General features: G+C 38.7%; 1 protein-coding gene across 4 annotated transcripts in view; it reads left to right on the forward strand.

The window, feature by feature from the left end:
- The window catches only part of ERC1 (ELKS/RAB6-interacting/CAST family member 1), a 319,812-nt gene that overhangs the window by 58,776 nt on the left and 240,241 nt on the right, over nt 1-20,795 (forward strand). For all 4 annotated transcript variants that reach the window (XM_072873069.1, XM_072873097.1, XM_072873087.1 and 1 more), the window contains exon 3: nt 13,693-14,109. In XM_072873069.1, the coding sequence (XP_072729170.1) occupies nt 13,693-14,109 (417 nt within the window). The remainder of the gene's footprint in view (nt 1-13,692; nt 14,110-20,795) is intronic.

Here is a 20,795-nt window from a genome sequence, read left to right on the forward strand (position 1 = left end):
AAAACAAAACCAGAATAAAAAAAAGAACAAATTACTAACTGTGACCAAAAAAAACCAACCCCAAAACCATGGTGCAGTGGAATGCTGAATTTTAAAAGTGGCTTTTATTTTGTGACGTAGGGATGCAGATGAGTTAAAAAGAATTATATGGCTGAGGTACGTAATCTATGAAATTTAAAGTACAGATGTAAAAGGTGTTATTTTGTGAAAATCTGATAAATTGAAATAAATGTTAGAAAAAGATAAAATTGTAGAATCTTTTGTGTGCGTAGCTAGAAAAAGAGAGACAGATTTGGGGGCATGATGGATTTCTGCTTTCCATTTTTTGGACTAGTGTGTAGTTCAAGAATTTGGGGCACTTCATTTCAGTCCTGAGTTTGTAAATTGTCTGCTGACAATCTCCATAGCAAAAGTATCTCAAAGCAGTGTTACCAACAGACTGTTTTAATGATGAGTAAAACATATGTTAATGCTAGGTGAAAACTAAAAGGAATGCAAGGATTATGAAATTCAGGATCATGGTATGGTTTCTTAGTAATATATTCAGTGTTTCTGTGTTGATTAGGTGTACAAGTCTTCTGTCTAGTAAAGCTTGCCTAGGCATCCATTTATCTGAGTGAAAAAAGAGCTAAACTCTGCTGCATTTAACTTTTTATTTAACTTTTGGTCTGTTTCCTGACTAATGAGTACTGTCTGCAAAAGCTACAAGAAAGGGGTGTGGCGAGAGGGGGGGGCATGTGGGATTATTTCTCAGGGAAAGCACAGCAAGTTGTTCTGAAGTGTGCCTTAAAATTTGCATTTAATTAAGTATACCATTGGCCCTTCAGCCTTGCACTGAGATGGATTAGAAAGAGGGAGTCCCTTTCCTAATTCTTTCTAGGTCCCAGAACATACCCAACACATGAGGAGAATTTGGGGCTTCAGAAGCCACCTTGTTTTGTTTCCCTGAAAGAAAACGTGTAACACTAGACAAATGAGCTTCCCGTATTTCCAATGCTACAAGCCCTTTTCAATTTTATTTTTTTTTTTTTTTAGTTCTGAATTAACAGACTCTTATAAAACATGTAGCTCTGAGATTAATGTCTGTGTTCAGACACTTATGCCATGCTTAAGCTCTTGCTAGAGTTGGTAGATTGACGCCTTGAACTCACAACAGGGAATTCCATTCTCCTTTCTTTCTTGGCAGTTGTTCATACAGATGTATCAATGGATTAAGATGCTTCTCTAAATGATTTTTAAATGCAGAGCACATGGTTACAAGATGATTTGCATAAATGCACTTGAACCAGAAGCAAAAGACTTTATTGTACAGCATTTCTATCAATTTTATCTCTATTTTTGCAGATCTTGAACAGTTATGTATTCTCAGTCTGGTATATAAAGAAGCAAGGGAGTTCAGTCATTGCTCTGCAAGAAGCCTAACAGCAGGACATACTGCTTGAATGACCATGTAGTAATGATTCATGAGTAAGTAGTTCCTGAAAAGATTTATTAAAAGCCAGTATTCATTCAGTGAGAGATTTACCCTGAATGATTTTACCAACACAGTCTATACCAACCATCCATTTTGATCAATGAGCAATGTAAGACTATTCTGTATTAGATACTTTTATACTTATTACGATGAACTCAGATCTCCTTTATGTTCTTCTATCTTCTACCCTTGATTTCTAGATTGATGTGCAAGGTTAGACAGGACAGTATTAAAGCTTTTCACTGACAAAAGTCATTCTAGCTGTCAGTCCTATTGCAGATACTCATTTTAGCTTGTCTGATTCACATTCTGATCAGAGGCATTTCTGATTTATACTAAGAAGCCCACTTACTGCACCCGATGGATTGAGTGTTGGGTGACTGAGCACTGCTGCCAGAGGGAATTGCCTCTTGCTTTGAAAATTCTCATATCTAGCAGAAAGATGTCTGTGGGGAATAACCACTCTTATGAATGGAAAAACTTTTCTGTTTAGGTATTTTCATCACATTCTAGGATCCAGTAAAGATTTTCATAATGAAAATCTTTGACTTTGTACTTCCAAAGCAGCACATGAGCCTAGCATCTATCACTGTCATGGTAAATCTAGCAGAAATTTGAATTCCTCCTATTCAGGTAGGTTGTGCTAGGCCTCCTCATTTCCAGAGCTGTCCACATTCCTCTTCATGCTTTCCTGTCACTTGTCTCTCCAACTCCCTCAAGGGGGTATTGTGTTGCCTCTTGAAGGTCACAGAAAGCTCCTTTAGAACTTAGTGTAATGTGCTGTGTTCTGCTTTGCCGTCAAAGGTGCTGCTGTCATTTCAGCACAAGGGTAAGTGCCAGAACATTTTGATCAGAGGTTTTTTTTATATGTTCTTTCACAGGGACAATGATTACTGCAGCCATATTCTAAATTTATCCTGAAATTCCAGTAACACATTTGATCTGCTTGTCTTCCCAAAACTATACTCAGCATAAGAGACTTGACGTATCCAGAAAAAAACATTTTCAAGTCTGTTCCTTTGTGACTGTAGCCAATATTTCATGGCAGAGAGCTGAGAAGATAACATGTATCATGTCAAAAAGCCACAGGTTTGAAAAGGCTTAGTTGAGTCTCAGTGATGGTTGCTGCTGTTGTAAATTTTGTTAAAAATGGATTTCTATTTTCTTCCTCCTTGCATTTCAAAGAAAATGAGAAAAGTTATGAAGATGGAAGGTATGCATACCTTCCATTTGGCAAGAACTTGACTTGCTTGTGAGAACTTCAAGCCCTAATCTTGCAAGATAGGCTTAAAGTGATCGCTGTCATTGTGGCTGACTGCTGTGCATTGATAACTCTAAAAGAGCCCATGCTTCTTACTTCAAGAAGGGACAATGAATGAGGGTTTTTTTTCTCTGTATATAGCAGTGTACAAATTATAGTCCTCTACAGTGGCTGGTGATGTACCTGGGTACCGCTCTTGTTTCAGCTATCATTTATGCCTTTTGGACTTTGGTCCAATTGAGTATGAAAGTCTGCAGTTGTTCTTTATTGTGGCTTAAAACAAGAAAGCCACCTGCAAATGCTTTTCCAGAAAACTTATTTTACTTTCCCTGAAGAACTGATGATATGGGAAATGTGAGAAGATGCAATGCTTACAGTTATGTGTGGAACAGAAAGCAGTTTGGAAGGCATATTGCAGAGACTACGAACAAGTAAAGCAAGAATAAAAGTATTACCATGACATAGCCAAATTGGTCCCATCTTCTTGTGAAACCGTGGGATGAGGTGTTGGGCATATGGGGCCTCCGCACTCTGTAGTCATCTCCCAAAGGTGACTTTTGCCTTGCAAGGTTACCATCTAATCAGCACAGGGAAAATTATAAGCAGGCTGGCAAAGCCTCATTCTACACATGGTCTGTGCAGCTGAGAGGCAGCAGCTAGTTTTTGCTGTTGGTTATCTCCCTATCTTGGTTGAACATTGTGCAAAGACTCCATTGGCAAGAACTTTCCATGTGTCACAGTACAGCCATATGTTGTTTATGAGATCCCGAATGTCACATATTCTATTATTTGACAGGATCAAGTCCTTCATGCAGTCTTCTCACATTTATGTCCATATCTGGTCATCGGATGCTTTTCTCGCTCAAGAAGATGTGTTAAAAAACCCAACAAACAAAACACCAGTAAATTTCAGTGTTTTCAGATTGCTGGTGAGCCACCGTCCAGGTTTTATAGTTCAGTCTGATGGGGCTAGCAAATATTTCATTTCTTAAGCTGAGAAGCCGAATATTGGGCTCTTGGTATCTTATCTGGACAGTGACTCAATTTCTGGAGGCACAAGTTTGGAAAGAACACTTACTGCCGTGTCATCAGTCCATAGTCTCTGAGCATTGGGTAGCTTATGAGATCTTTCACTGTTGCTTGCAGGTGAAGGATGCCACTATGCTGCGTTCCAGATTGACAGGAAGAACAAATATTGTATTGCTGTGGGCAAGCAGAAGTTGAAAAGCTTACTGTTTAATATTAAAACTCTTTGAAATATTATCAATTTATGTATCACAGCCTATCTTGTAATTGTTTCTTCAGTCCTCAGCAGTCACAAGCTTGAAGGATTCAAATAGCTTTAAAGATCAAGCCTACTCCATATTTTATACACTTACATGAGAGGTATAGGGTTTATGCATACAGATGCAGTTATTCAAAATATTTTGGTCAAAATATTCTTGTGGGACCCATGCACATGTGCATTGAGATTTATACTGTAATCTCTCCAAACCAACTAGTATAGAAAAAGGTTTACATTTTTGGGGGTACGGGGGTGGCAACGGGAGGGTGATGTGGATAAAGTAGTCAACAGCTTTCTTGTGTATCGATTTTTCGTATAGTACTTTCATTATCAATCATCAGCTTTTTTTCTTTTTTAGAGCATAGTGTCGTTGTATGCTCATATCTTGGAAAATACTGAACACAAGATCAAAGGTTGTGTAGCAGAGCACCATTTATCTTGGATTGATTCCTGGCATCAGCTAATGGAAAGATATATTTGCTGACCTCCCTGATAGAGGTGACTAATAAGAATATGTTTTTGCAGAAAAGCTCCTAATCTATTAACAAAATGAGTCATGGTTCATATAGATGCTATTAATTTGAAAATATTAGACATTTATACATATGTAAATGTTAAAGTTCTCCTTCCCTCAACTACCATAATAATTTCTAATTACTTTCATGGGATGAGAGGTTCACAAAAGCTGAATTTGGCACTTAAGCACCTATTCCACAGATGCAATGTTTAGAAGTAACCTATACCATGGATGAAATTGGGTAACTGTTGTATACACATGCAAAATTGCTTAAGATCAAATTCTACAAGTTCTACCATGGCTGTCCTGAATATAGATCAGTCTGATGTTTGTGTGTTGGCTTTTTTTTTTCAGAAACCTCTTACATGAGGATCCATTTTATCCAACAGTTTGTGACAAAAGAATTTTGTGCTTGCCAGACAGGGGAGACAGAAACTGTAAAGAATTATCTTACTGCAATGTGTGAAACTGCATATGTTCAAGGACTCTTGTTTCTTGAGCAAATAATCAAAGCTTATATTTGTATATAAATAAAACATGATATTTAAATAGTGTAATGCTAACCCAATTTGGACAGCCTAGCAGGAAATAGAGGTTAAAATCAGTATGGAAATTGTAGATTCCGATGAGAAATTCTAAACATTTGCCTTAGTCCCAAAACGCCTGTTCTCAAGAAAGTTGAGGGGCACTTAAAAGAATCTGGTTTCTGCAATCCAGGATCATAGCATGCTGACACTCAAAGCGTGTGAAATGTAGATGCTAGGAAAATTTGCATGAGTAAAAGCTTTTGAAGCACGCTAAACTACTAATGTAGATGTACCTTTGGAAATTTAGACACCTGGTAGCTGGGACTAACTGTTATGACTTCAGAAATAATTTTCCTTTGTCTTCTGTTGCCTACTAGACCATTTGTGGTATCTGCCACAGAGCTCAAATTGGCTCCTCCCTTAGGAAGCCAGAAAACTGTCAGAATTATATTCATAGTTCAAAAGCTGATGTTTTTCAGAAGTTTACTAGGTTTGCCTATGCTTAATCAGAATTTTTATTCTTATCACACAGGTAAGTGCACAAATGTCTTCAGAATAAGTTATATTTTTATTGTGCATCAGGTATTCTATATAAACTGCCCATATACATACTTTATTCCCTGAAAATATAAATAGCTTACTCTATTTCTTTGTAAGATAAGCTGCTTCATGTTCACCATAGGTAAAATCTTTCATGTGGACATTTACCACTGAATAACTGGTGTACTGCATTTAGTCTGTTTTACCTTGCAGCCTTTTTGATGGATGTACCTGTACACTTAGTAGGAGGTGATTGCATTGCAGTTTTGGTTCTTCTGTGGCTACAGGTTTATTAGGTTGTTTCTGATCTGCTTACTTTTGAAGTTTAAATTAATTCCTGATGGGTTGCTTCTGGGTTTTTTTTTGTACAGAGAGGGGCGAAGGAATTAGAGTGCTGCACACTGCCCCCTTAAACCAGATGAGTCATTTTGTGTGAGTCCAGTTCAGCTGACAAATGTATTACTGAAAACTTAAGCTCTTTATCTATAGTGCTTTTTTACCATCTTGCCCTTCTGCTGTCTCAGAGATAATGCAATGTATGGTTGTCTTTAAAATACAAGTCTCTTTCTTTGACTGACAAATTAAATCCTATTAAAATCATAGCTGTATTTTCTATCTAAGCTAAACATTATAAAAATCATTCATTTCCATTTAAATAAGGATTTTGAAGCCCCTGATCCATCTCACAGGGAATATGTAGCATTTCTGGAATCAGCAAGTTCTGTTTCATCACAGCCCTGCTGGACACCTGACATTAGCCCTTTTTTCAGTTTCTTTGCGTGGGCTGCAGCTGAATGTCAGCAGGGACTCCCTCAGACAGCCAGGCCTTTGCTTCTGTGGTGCATTCAGCAGAATCTATTTCCCAGAAACGCCGCCAAAACATTAACTCTTTGAGAATGGGAGAGAATGATTTTCCATAGTGACCAAATCCTATTCGAGCATTTGGCATGTGATCTCTTTTGTGCTGAATGTGGTTCTTCCTCTTACAAATGTTTGAAATGCTTTCCATGTAAAGAACATGAGAGGAATCATCATAATGCAAAAGTTTGTGATTGTGCATGCGGATTTGCTGGCAAGAAAAGCACCTTTAAGTTCTGTCATTTTCTAGTGATGTATGTTTGAGGGTAGACCTTACTGAATTGTCCTTCTGAAATAAAATCTATTGTAATTATTGTATCTTTTCTTTCCGGAGTAGTAGCATTGTAGGCATGATGATCTAACGACAAAAGTAAGGCAGTGTTTGTAGGTACTACAAGTACATCTATTTTGGACTTGAAAGGGCTTTTGTAGCTGAAAGCTTGTCTCTTTCCCAGCTGTAAAAATAGTTGGCTGAATGAGAGATTAGCTGTAAACTGGTATCTTCAGAAACCTAGTGTTTGGTCAATTAACAAATTATATCTGTCTCTTCTTTAATTTTTCTTTATCCCTGGGTTGGATCCTGAAAAGTAAATACAGAAATGTGTGATATGTTATAAAAAATGCAAACCTGTCCTATGTCTTTCCAAGCACTTACCATTTTCTACATGAAGAACAGCTTGATCACTGAGCAGATTTGCAGAAAACTCTCAAATACATGTACATCATAAAGCTGTCATTCAGTACAGGATGTATTGGCATTGTGGGTTAACAGTAGAAGTAATCAGGGAATTTTCAGTAGCTAAGTTTGTCAATAATATTTTTATAAGAAACTTTTATTGAATCTGCTGATTTCAGCAAAACTTTTGTTAGGGAAAAAATTTCTTTGCTGCGGAGTGGAATTTCTGATTAAAAATTAGAGAAGAGTGAGATGAGATCAACCCCTGAGCAGGAAGTAGACTTGGTCAGGGATGCTCACTAGAGTGTGGGAGATGCTAAGGGTCTCTTGGCTAATTCAGACAAGGACCTTGAGCCAAGATTTATCTTCCCTTGATGACACTGGGATGAGAGAGATGTAGGTTTAAATTCCAAAGTCAGTCAATATTCAGATATTTGTACAAAGCAGAATCTCCCTCAGTCCCTTCTGTAAGAATATCTTGGTAGAGATCCACCCAAGAATACCTTATTGCCTCCTGACTAGAGCCTCATTTGGGATGTATGAAGATGATGAGTAAGAGCTTGAACCTTTATCTCCCAGGCTGAAGCTTTTCTAACACACCATTAAGTATTCCAGTAGGACCTCTCCTTTTTCTCCCCATCCTTTCCATCACCCCATATTCTCTTGCTAATTAATATGGGAGTCTTCAGTGTTCTCCCAGTGTAAAAGGAGAATTCTTTTTAAGTCGTCAAGTTTTGCAGAATGTAGCAATGCTTCCCGCCTCATTGTGACACATTTCTGTGACACAGTGTCATATGTAATTGCATGTTATGTTTTCCCTTGTTGCTGGGAAAGAGTACGTTCTTCTCTTCCTTTTTGCTGATTGTTGACAGGGGTCTCTTGAACGTACTGAATTTTTTCTTGGTATTCCAAAATTTAAAGTAATTTCCCTGGTTAACCTACTTAGAATTTAAATCCAGGAGATTAAGGAGAACTTAACTACAGAAGTGTTCTGTGCCTAGGTGCAGAACCCATTGTTCTGATTTAAGCATTTAGACTTCTTGAATAAAGCATGGGATGAGTTATATATCTGATTACGGTAGTTACAAAGGCAGTATCTGCAGTGAGAATAGCCTAAATCAGGCAACCAAAACCAAACAGACAAATGCGTATTGGAATCTTAAACACCGTAGCTTGGTAGATCAAGCTCTGTCTTGCAAAGATGAGTGTGGAAATCCTTGCTTAAAAAAGCATGTCACAATTTAATCCTTTCTTTCACAATCATGCTAGTAGCAATGGCTGTTTCCTTTTGATCTAAAATGTAGGGTGCGAATACAGTTCTTGGCTGTAGAGTATCAATTAAATTCCTTTTTCTGTCTGAGTATGTTAAAATGCACATCCCTCACTTCCTTTGGAATGGTAAGATGGTAAACATTTAAGATAATTGGAAGCATTGCTATTCAAGTCTTCCTGTTCGTACGTGTTCTACCGGTTAGAATAAGAAGCTGTGCTCTCTTTAGTATTTTCTGTCAGGCCTACTGAACCTTTAAATATTTCATGCAAAATGGAAAACAGGGAGACATGAAAAGAGCTGCCTGCAGCAAGGTTCCCAAACTCACCAGTATAGCAACAGGTACATTGCATTGTCCTGAGACTGCAACAACAGGACTGCTTTGAGAACCAAATAGAAGGAACTACTCTATCATTGGTTCTATTCATACTGTAAGCTGGAAACTCATCGAACTAATCTGCCAAGGTGTGGGAAATGTGAATTTGAATCCTGTTAGGTGGAGGCAAAGATTGAATCATTTTGTAAATTTTGTGCTGCTGGATGAAGGGCAAACTGTCCCTGTGTAGAGGCCGGTTAACAAACTTTAAGTTGCCCCATGGAAGTAATACAGGCAGAGGAACACCTGGTAAGAGGTTGTGTTTGCACCTTGCCCTTTTAGGATTTACATTTGAAGTGGGCCTGAAGGGGCTTAGCTTTGTAAATAGAAAAGTACAAAAAATAAAATAGAATAAACAACAACAAAATAAAAAATTGGGCATAACCGGCAAGAGAGTTACTAGAGAACTGTGCTCACAAAAATACCTTTGTGATTTGCAGGTGTAGTTATGGCTTAAAGACTAATTTTCATTACTTGAAAAAAACAGGGAATCCTCAAGGTCTGAGATAAGAGCAATAAGCTTCAAGCAAAGTATAGGTTCAGCATAATTGCTTTGACTTTACTTATGTTTCCTTTATTAAGGTATTTAAGAAAAGCATGATTGGTCCTTAGTCAGCAGAGTATGACGTAACCAAGCTCAGTGGCATTAAAAGTATTTTTACTTGTTTATTTCTAGATAAGACAATTTCAACAGTATTTTTCAAGTTTGATTGAGATCTCTAGTCAGGTCCTAGAAATAGGATTAAGGATCAGTGGCTAGTATCACATGAACTTGAAAAATATTTTGCCTTTCTGGGACAGTCACTGATTTAAAAGTGAAGTCTAAAAAATGGATGAGAAGCTAGTAAGACTTGCCTGCTCCTTCAGCGGGGAAAGAATGTTTTCTTTGAAATGATACAGAGGAAGAGCTATGTTAACTGAAAAAGTAGTTTATTTATGATGCCAACTAATAAAGGGTATTGTTCCATTATTTTGAAAATCATAAAAAATTTTCAGGCAGCAGAGGAAAGAACCCGTTTTGCATACAACTTGCATGTTGGAAAGGAGTGGGTGTCAAAAGCATAGAATAATTTTCTATGGCATATTTTCCAGTTACCTTGTACATAATGAAGTTTGTTCGCAGCTGAGCAGTTCAGAGAACAGTGATAGTAATTCATAAGCTCAGCGCTAACCATTCCTCTCGCCCCACCTCTTCATTTTTCCTGGGAAACTGAATTCAAGGCAGTTGCTGACCATTTATGTCGGGTGTTCCAAACTCTCTTGTCCTTACTTAACAGACTGATGGATACCAATAAATACTGTTTGTCACTGGTATTAAATTTTATTTCATACCGTGTTTCTGAATCATATAATAGGTTTTGGTTCTTTGATCCAAAAGTTGCACAGGGGCTTTTCCAACTTTGAGGGAGATAATTTCTGTGGGTCTGAGACACAGTTTTTGCCTATGTAACCTGAAATGAGATTTCACAGCAGATCAGATGGTAAAATTGTGGGCATTTGGTTGTGGTGATTTAGTCTATTGATGTTTATAAATAACCCAAGTTTGATTCTGAGACAACACTGAGTAGAGGAAGTAATTTCATTTAGTAGATGATGTGGTTGTTCAGAAGAAGCTCTTTTCTCGCCTGAGAGAAAGGAAATGCTGAAGTGGCAGTATGTGGAGAGGCAGGTGGAAGCATGTGGGAATTTGTTTGTTAGCTGGAGGAACAACACACAGCTGGGCTGTGGATAAGTAGGGCTTCTCAAATACAAATGGAATTAACTCATGTGTGGAATTGCAAAGTTATATCTAGTGAAGTTATTCTTTAAGTTTAATGAAATTTAAGGATATTCTCTCACTACTGCTGTTGTAGTCCTACTGACTTTATTGGTGTTGTATAGGTACAGATGAGGCAAAGCTTTTCATGAGTGCAGTAGGTTCTCTCTTACAGCTTGGTCAACATATGTTAATTAAACAGATGTAATAGTTTTGATTGCCTACCTGCACGCTGGCATGTTTGTGGTAGTGCCTCAGTTTTAAGGCTTGGAGGTTGTCTGACATTCTCACTTTGACTATGGTTTGGAGAAATGACCATAAATGAAAATTGAAATCTTTAATTTAAAAAAAAAAGAAAAAAAAGTGATTTCTAAAAACATTTTTGGAATCCATATGGATCCCCTTGAGATATTTCTTTTCTTCTCTTATACTGCTAAATGCTGACTTGAAAATAAATCTGAGCATCCACAAATATATAAACACAATGTACCTTTTAGAACAGAGTAATTAATTATCCCCTCACCTAATATACCTGTGCTATGTTATCACACAGGTTCTATAACCTAAAGTGTAGTTTTAGATTAACAGAATTAGTAACTGCCAAGTATTATGCTGTTGAAATAGAAGAAAAGACAACTACAGCATCTTAAATCAATCATGAAGCTATGTGTTTAAGCTGATTTCAGTTAATGCCGATACCATAAAGCATAGTTCCATTTCCTTCTCCACCAGCTCCTTGACTGCACGTTCCAACCCCTACTTTGCACCAGGATCAGCATTGGTGTAGTCACGCCATCAACTGGATCAAAGATCTGGTTGGAAAGACGTTTTGTTTGGTTTTGATGGGGCTGATTTTCAGTCAGGTGAAGTTTTGATGCAGTTGTCAATGCCAGCCACCTAGGGAAGGACAGAGAGCTGGACTGTTCCTTTTAGTGGCAGTGTGGACTTAGGTGAGCTGATTGTGAAACAGCACCTTTAGTTTTGAAAAGCTCTTCTTAGGCAAAAGTAGGGGAAGTACTTAGTCTAAAGTACTGACCTTTGTAAAGAAAATGGGATTGGACTGCCTTTATGCACCATTCTATACAACCAAACTAACAGTTAACATTTCTAAAACAGGTCAAAGGTAGGTAACCATGCTGTAAATGCTATCTTCTGTCTATTGTCTTTTCATGGAATCACAGGTTGGAAGGGGCCTCTGGAGGTCAGCTGGTCCAACCCCCCTGCTCAAGCAGGGCCACCTAGAGCCGGTTGCCTAGGACCATTTCCAGGCAGCTTTTGAATATCTCCAAGGAATTTTACATAAGAATTGTGATAAATATATTCTTGAAGTAATACTTAAACCCACGTTTTTTTACATCTCCTCTTTTCACAAATATTTGAGTGAAATTAAGTACTTGGATTTATGTCAAACATGCTAATTTGGCACCATCTTTACATTATAGACCTTAACAGTGTATCTCCTGCTTCAAGCTTGATAATAGATTATAACTAATACTAACTAACTAGTACTTTAGTCCTAGTGAATACTGGAAGTAGCTGTATTTCAGACACTGATTTTTGTAATGTGAAGGTAGGCCTCAGGGATCAGTCCATCTGACTTATTCGCATTCAGACTAAACTGTAAGCATGTCTGCCACTCTTAAGGGAGTAGAGGTGTATCACTCGGTGCTTGTCTCATCCCTGGTAATCAGATCTTTGTTCAGTGTGTTAGTACTTCTCTGTTATTGTCTTAATACTTCTGTCTTACAGAGAAGAAAACAAATGTTTATCTAAATATGAAGTGAGGACGTTTTTCTAGGCAAACTGTGCTTCTCCTGTATTATCCCACTACATTAACCCACTATATTCACAGTCATTGAGACAGTATTTATTGTCTTGCACAACCACAAATCACTGCTGATCATTTGGTTCACTTCACATTTGTTGTGGTTTAGCCCCAGCCGGCAACTAAGCACCACGCAGCCGCTCGCTCACTCCCCCCTGGTGGGATGGGGGAGAGAATCAGAAGAGTAAAAGTGAGAAAACTCGTGGGTTGAGATAAAGACAGTTTAATAGGGAAAGCAAAAGCCGCGCATGCAAGCAAAGCAAAGCAAGGAATTCCTTCACTACTTCCCATGGGCAGGCAGGTGTTCAGCCATCTCCAGGAAAGCAGGGCTCCATCACACGTAGTGGTTACTTGGGAAGACAAATGCCATCACTCCAAATGTCCCCCCCTTCCTTCTTCTTCCCCCAGCTTTATATACTGAGCATGACGTCATGTGGTATGGAATAGCCCTTTGGTCAGTTTGGGTCAACTATCCTGGTTGCGTCCCCTCCCAGCTTCTTCTGCACCTGGCAGAGCATGGGAAGCTGAAAAGTCCTTGACTAGTGCAGCAACAACTAAAACATCTCTGTATTATCAACGCTGTTTTCAGCACAAATCCAAAACATTCCCCCATACCAGCCACTATAAAGAAAATTAACTCTATCTCAGCTGAAACCAGAACACCTCTTTGTAAGGTGGTAGTTTCTGGTCCGTACTAAAATCCTCATGCATAAAATTGTATGATGTGACCCTTCTCCCCAGTCAGCATATACCCAGGTTTCTATCGTAGTAGTTCTTCCTGACATGCTGAAGGTTCTTCTGTAAGTCAACTGGGAAATCTGTGCTACCTGTAGTGTTAGTACTGAAGACCTTGAGAGCCTTCATGGCTGATTACATTTTATTAGATGGTATGTAAATTCTAATAGTCACGTGTCCCTCTGCTTTGTCAAGATGGTAATTCTAGTCTAGGACTTATTATGCAGAATTCTTCTGTAGTGTAGGCAAACATTTGGAAAAAAAAGTATTTTAAGCTCTCGGCTTACTGACAAATGCCTACTGATATTTTCCCATTTGAAATAGTGACTCACTCAAGTTGGTGGAAGTGAGAATAACCTGAGTAAGAGGTTTCTAGTGTTAAGCCACCTGTACCAGGCATAGAAGGAGGGACTTGAAATTTCTGTAGTATAATCCAGTTCCACATCAATTCTGCTTTCAAAAAACAATGTTGGTCTGTCGGTGTTGCAGTTTCCTCTTGGTTGGTAGTTCAGGAGGACTGACGTGGCTCATATTGTTCTTTTTATTTCTCCAGTGGAGGGAATCCTCTGATTTTATTTATTTATCCTTTTAGCATATGCAGATGACTATCCAGGCTCTCCAAGATGAGCTTCGGATCCAGCGGGACCTGAACCAGCTGTTCCAGCAGGACAGCAGCACTAGAACCAGTGAGCCTTTTGTGGCAGAGCTGACAGAGGAAAACTTCCAACGACTTCATGCAGAGCACGAACGCCAGGCGAAGGAGCTCTTCCTGCTGCGTAAAACCTTAGAAGAGATGGAACTGCGTATTGAGACGCAGAAACAGACCTTAAATGCACGTGATGAGTCCATCAAAAAGCTGCTGGAGATGCTGCAGAGTAAAGGTCTGTCAGCAAAAGCCACTGAGGAAGATCATGAGCGAACAAGACGGTTGGCTGAGGCAGAGATGCACGTGCACCACTTGGAGAGCCTTCTCGAACAGAAGGAAAAAGAAAACAACATGCTGAGAGAGGTAAGTGACCAAGCTCTGGGTTCATCTCTGATCTTAAGCTCTTCTCTGTCTCCTCTCCATTTCACAGCTGTAAGGAAAGAATCTTCCATCTCTCTATAAGTTGTATTTTACATTGCAGACTTTACAGAATTTGTCCCTGTTTTAAAACTTCTTTATGGCTTCCTTGTGTGTGCTTTCTGGGGTTTTGTGCTTTAGGCCCCACTTTCCCCATGTCTCCATATGAATCTCTGGAGGTGAATTGTCACATAGACTGTAAAATTCATTCTTCCGTTCTATTTTAGTTTGAGAGAAAATAGCTACCTGTATTTAGGAGAGAGCTGAGAGAAATCTTTGCAGGAGTAATGGATGATTGCTCTACAGTTTCCATGGAAACAGTCGTCTTGCTGTGAAGGGTATTTGATAAAACTATTAGCTGCCCTGGATGCACAGCCAAAAAAAAGATTACTTAAAGGGACACTGCTGCACACATCGTAACCCCTTCCCCCCATCCCTCTGAAAACAGAAAAGAAAAACAATTGTTATATCTGTATTGCACCTTGGAGGAGTACAATGGCAGGCATTCTTCACTATTAATCATCCCAAGCTAATTATACTAAAATACAGGCTACATATAAGTATCTTAGAAAAATAAAGGAAAATAAATGAGTTGTTGTGTAGCCAGTGTCATTAAATTTCTTGATATTGTTAAATGCATTTTCCTTTTGTCAACCAGCCTCCTAAAGTATTCTAATATTAACTTATCAAAGGCTAGTGATTCAGCATGTGTTTTGTACATACACAGGCATGTATGTATATGCGTGTATTCACTAATGGTAAGATTTTCTGTCAAGATTATTTTACATACATCTGTAGATTGAATGGATGAATTGACAGCTATACATGTATGTGTGATATGTGTGTGTGAATCTAATGACCTGTATTGGCCATTGCATGTCTGATTTGTGGTTCAGCATTTTTTTTGAAAGCCTGATGCATACACAAGATTTAAGCCCCCTCTCTAAGATGCCAGGGAAGCAAGGTCTGGCACAGAGGTTTTTGAGATGAGTGTTTGCAGCAAATAAATACTTCTTAATACCTCTTATTCATGTTTTCCATGGCCTTGACCCATTGTACTTGTGCTCTTGCAAGCATTTATATAAGAAAGCTAGAGCCCATTGCATTTCTGAGCCAGATTTAGGCCAGATTTATTTTTTTAGAGCAGTAATCTCTTGAGTGTCTGGAGTGAAGATAATATGATTCCAGAGTTTCTACACTACAGTTTTTCCTTTATTTAGCAACCAATGATAATTCAGTTCCAATTCTTGTATCTATTTCAGGAAGAGCCCCAAATGGCTTCCATTTGTTTCTGCTTTAAGTCCAGCAACATAAATGAAAAGCTGGCAGGAGCTGTGTAGTTTTTTTAGGACAGCATAGGTTACTTTTGTTTCTGCTACTGATGAGTAGATGTTGAGAGATAAGAATTCTTGTTTCATTCACACATATCTGGAAATCATCAATCATTTAAATCCTAACCTTTATGGTAAAAGATTTCCTGGAGAAGGCAGAGATGACTTTGAAAGTGCAAATGCTGTTTATCTGACATTTTAAAATTAATCACTCCTTACTGCTCACCCAGCTCTAACGCATTGAGAACGGTAAGCTGGGTGTACTGTAAGTGGTAGCTCAAGCCATTGATACAGTGTGGGATCCAGCCTTGAAGCTGAGCACCCTAGTAGCCTTGGAAACATGGTGCCATGTGCAGAGATGCCAAATTATCTCCTTATGGAGCTGGGTCACATCAGGAAGGGTTTTGTAGTACCTGTGTGTTGTCATTGAGCTCTGAGGTAGACCGAGCTAACTGAACTCAGACTTGTCTGCATGAAACTCAGGTCTCATGCTTGGGGGTCTAGGAGGCTGGAGAAAATCAGGGGATGTTGCTGAACTGTAGCTGACTGCATCTGACTTTCTGAGCACCAAGTTGCTCTGCTCTGCAGGATCTGGTTCAGAGTTGCTATCTCTGTTCCACACTTGAAAGTTGTCTCTGTGCAGAACCTCTTAGGTGTGTCTGCATCACCCTCCTCAACTATTCTTTATTATGTGTTGATCTCTCTTTCCATAGTTCTTGGTTATTTTAGCCCTTTGCTACCCCAGATACTAACTATGGAATTTTTGAGCTGCCTTGAAGAAATCAATCTACTTTCTTGATGGTTCTATATCTAGGATTCCCAGTATCTGGAAAGGCATGCTGAACTCTTCTTTAAATACTGCTGTTAAAGGAAGCATTAGTATCTCAAAGGGATTTGCATGTGCTTGGGAGGCCAGCATTTATACTTCATGTTCTAACACATTAGAAAAGCCGAGAAAAACTTTAATAGCAGTTTTGACCATCTTAGCTAAAACAAGTTCTGAGATGTCAGAATCCACTAGTACTGTTTCTGACTTTACAACTGTGTTAGACTTCTGGTAAAAATCTTTGCTGGAAATAATAATACAGATCTCCATCTTGAAGCAAAAAGGTATCCCTTCATTTTTCAACTTTGAAGCCTACATATAATTCGATGTGTGATGTTGAGACTCAAGGTCATTAGAAGGTTTCTTAGACAGTGCAGGTGCAGTGGCCAGCAGTCTGACCTCGAAAATTAAATGTGAATTCTTTGATTTCTTCAGCTATCGCTATTACTGTGATTGTACTAAAGATTGCACTAATATCCTAAGGAAAGGAAATTCTTAGAGAGCCCAGACTTGTGGTTCCGATAAGATCATAACCAAGGAATAGCTGTACTGGTTCACGCCAATGATCCCTTTAGTCCAGCATTCTGTTTCACATAATGGGCATATGCAGACACCCAGGAAAGGGTAAGAACAAGGCAAACATGATAATTCTCTGTAATGCTGTCCCATCTTCCCAACTATTTACAGATGAGGGTTTTCTCAAACTTTTTGTGACTTGTCAGTTTATCCTCCATGGATCTGCCATCCAAGTACATGGTCAGTATCTTGAGCCCCTGTAAACTTTTGCAGCTGTAGCATCATTTGGTAGGTGGTTTTACAGGCCTATTCTCTGTTGCAGGAAGAACCTGCCTCATTTCTTTTGAGTTTGAACCTGTCTCCCAGTAGTTTCATTGACAGCCTTTTGCTCTTGCACTGGAAGACACAGTGAACGGGTGATCATTACCAAGACTCTGTGCCACTCACAATTTTAGATTTGTCATATCCCTTCGAAGTTCTCTCTTTTTCCAGGCTGAAAAGTCCAATGCTACTTAATTGTTCCTCATATAGAAGATATTGCGTATCTTTGATCATCGCCCAGAGCACTGTCTCAGTCTCCCGTGTCCAGGTTATGAAATGGATTCTCCTGCAGATAGTGAGAGGTATCTCCATAAGTGATTTGATTCTCTTGGGCTTTTCCCAAATGTCCTGAATTTCAGGGAACTCAAGCAATCTTTCCATACAAGTCCATAGGAAAGATCCTGTATCCAGCATAGGATGTATTTGGCAACTCACTGATACAGAGGATGGTCTCTCATTAACACAAAATAACGAAAAATTAAGTGTCTCACTGAACATCTGAACACAGACATGGATCTGGATGCCCTGATTTCAGCAGATGACAGTGTGGCTGCATCACATTCCTCCACCCTAGAAAACAAGCTTAAGCTTCATAGCTTATAAAAAGAGGGCTGCTATTTTGAATACCCCTTCTTAAGTCTTAGTGAAGATGATTCATATTATTGTTGGTATTCTAGACTTAACTTTCAGAAACAAAATTATTATCATACCAGCAAGAAATACTTGATGAAATCCAGCAGCTGGACTGCAGCTTCCAGCATAGCTCCCAAGTTACATTAACTGCCACCTCATTGTTCCAGACTCACCTGTTGCAGAATTATCAGTGATGGCAGTGACAGCACATAGCTCTAAAGATAACGAAGCTTGCTGTGCTCTTTTTGACAACCTCCCTGCTCCTCCACCCCAAATGCTAGATGCACTGAGTAGAAATACATTTTTCGCAGCTACACAGAGTAATAGATACACCAAATATCAGTGCAGCTTACGACAGAATATGATGTGATTGTATCCACATCTGGTGTTCTAGACACTTGGAGTACTTTGGGGAAACTATGATTCCTAAGGACAGTCCAACATCATTTCACCATCTTGGTTAAACCTTTCTCTTTTGAATTGTTCATTACTCTCTGTCTTTAGGAATATATATCTGAAGAAAGAACTGAAATCATACACTTCTAGCATCACAGTCAATAAAGAGGTAACTTCTTGAGAGTTTTTGGAGAAAAAAGTGTAGGCCAAATTTCTCATCTGCCTAGAAGAAAGGATAAAAACACAACTATCTGTATTGGTTCTACCCAGGGGAACAAAAAGAAGCTGCTCATTGTGTATTATTGTCAGATATTTGCCAAACAACTTTGGCAGTGTTGTCCCATTTTCTTTCTCCTTCACAAGGGATATCAGCACAGACTTTACAACAGTAGTTAACCTGATGACCTGTTTGTCTCTGGGTTGCTGCTGGACATACATACTCTGCAAGCCAAATACATCTTTGTTCACAGCAGTGCTGTGGCATATACTGATTGGAGTCTCCAGGGTATGCTGACATATCACTGCATTTCTCCTGCTCGGGTAGGGATATCCTTTGATGTCTCAAATCGTAAGAACTAAGGAGGGTGCATGAGGGGAAGTTCCCAAATGTATTCTTTTCTTTTCATTGGCCAGTGTGCTTATTGGTGTCTACCTGAAACACCTATGAAGCCGTCAATCCCATTATGCCTTGTATAACATACATTCAGAGTCCTGATAATATACAGGCCCTAACCATTGGCTTTTCCTGAAAAGATGCAGTAGAAGTCATGCACAGTGCTAGTTCTTCTTCCTTCATAACAGTTTTACTACATATTTATAATGAAGGGTATGCCAGTCCTGCAAGTGACTTGTGATGGGCTGTATGTGGCTGTTGTCAATATCTTCAGCAAGAGGTCAAAAACAAGTCTCCCTTCAAGGTAAACTGTGATCTTGTAGCTATAGCATTCTCCTGGGAAAAGGGAGTGGTTGGCTCAAACTTTGAGGCTAAGCAGGCATTGAAGGTGGGGTGAGGTGTTCATTGAAATATCAGTGTAATAGAATGGCAACATAGTTCATCATAAAGAATGAAGCAGCCATTTGATTTTATAGACAAAAATTAGACAGTTATTCCCTGAACTGTGAATCCAGGTCTGGGACAGATGGCTGACTACAGCCTTTTATTTGGAAACAGAAGGAAAGCTCTTTATCTAGAAGCTTTTTTCAGGAGTCAGTTCTAGATTCAAGGTTTGCATGTTACAGTGGTGTGGAGCAAAGAACCAACAGTAGCTTTGCACTTTGTGTCACAAAAACTGTGTTTGGTAGTAAATTACAGTTTTGTGGGGTGTTTTTGGTTTTGGTTTTGTTTGTTTTTGTTGGTTTTTTTTTAATAATTGGACCCATTCAAACAAGATGGATTTTTAATACAGCCGAGTGCAACACTGAATTAAGGAGTTAGGGATGTAGCGCTTAACAAATAAAGGGTGGTTTTGTATGTAAAGCAGGCACTGAAATGGGTCATTCATAAGGGCACTTATTTACAATGAACTTAAGGAAAGAGGCTGTGGCAGAAAAAGCTATTATTTCTTTTCATCTTCAGTGTTTGTTGAAATGGCAACCCCACAAAGTCCTGTTTGTGAACTGTATTACAGTTATCTAGTATGGCCTTATTACAAGAACTGATCCCTGTTTGTAGTTATTTTGAATCAAACAGTGCTCACTTTATTCTAGGAAATAACACTAAATTTCTGTGAGCACTCTTTATTAATGTCTCCACTAGGGCAGATGTCTGTCAGAGCAGCGAGCGACCGCACTGGGATATAGCATACGTATACTTGACTTAGCTTTAGATCATCAAACTTGATACTGTGGTGGCCAAACAGCAGCAGCAAGGAGATCAGTAAGAAAGGATAGATGTGCCATCTAAACATACCATCGGAGCACTGCTGAACAGTGCTCAATGAAAAGAGAAAGGTTGTTTGCCTTATCTGACCAGATTTTAATTAACTGTGACAAGTTTTGCAAATAAGTTCTTTTTCCATGTGTGTGTGTTAAAATTCCTACCTTTTTCTGCTTCAGGCTCAGAGCAGGATTTAGAAATTTTAATTGGAGCAATTAGAGTTATCTCAAAGAACGCTTTTGTCCTGTTCCAAGATTTTGCAACATAAATAAGACACACTGAGAGAGAATTTTTGGTTTGCTGGAGTAGATAGATTCAGTAACTGGAACTCTTACTACCTTCATACTAGGGGACTTCTTTCTGATGAGTTAAAAAAATTAAGTTTCTGCTTTTTCGGTTGCTGCTTCATTCTTTTGACCTTTTAGAAGAGGATAGCAGGGAGAAGTGATTTAAATCAAGATAATTTAAATAGTTATGTCTTTATTAGAATCACTTGATTGGTCTTGAAGTACTTTTAAAGCATATAGAGCTTTTGTGGATCAAAATTTGAGAAAATGGGTTATTGCAACTTGAGAGCATGCATAATTTATTCTTTATACATTTTGCTTCTTTTGATACCGTTGTAGTTCGGAATGTCTTATGTGTCACTTTATAAAAGAATGACTGTTAAAAATGTTCAAACATATTAAATAATTTTCATCTTTCCTCAGTTCGGACATTGGTAGCTTGATAG

This window comes from Ciconia boyciana, chromosome 1 (assembly GCF_034638445.1).
Source record: "Ciconia boyciana chromosome 1, ASM3463844v1, whole genome shotgun sequence".
NCBI classification, from domain to species: Eukaryota; Metazoa; Chordata; class Aves; order Ciconiiformes; family Ciconiidae; genus Ciconia; species Ciconia boyciana.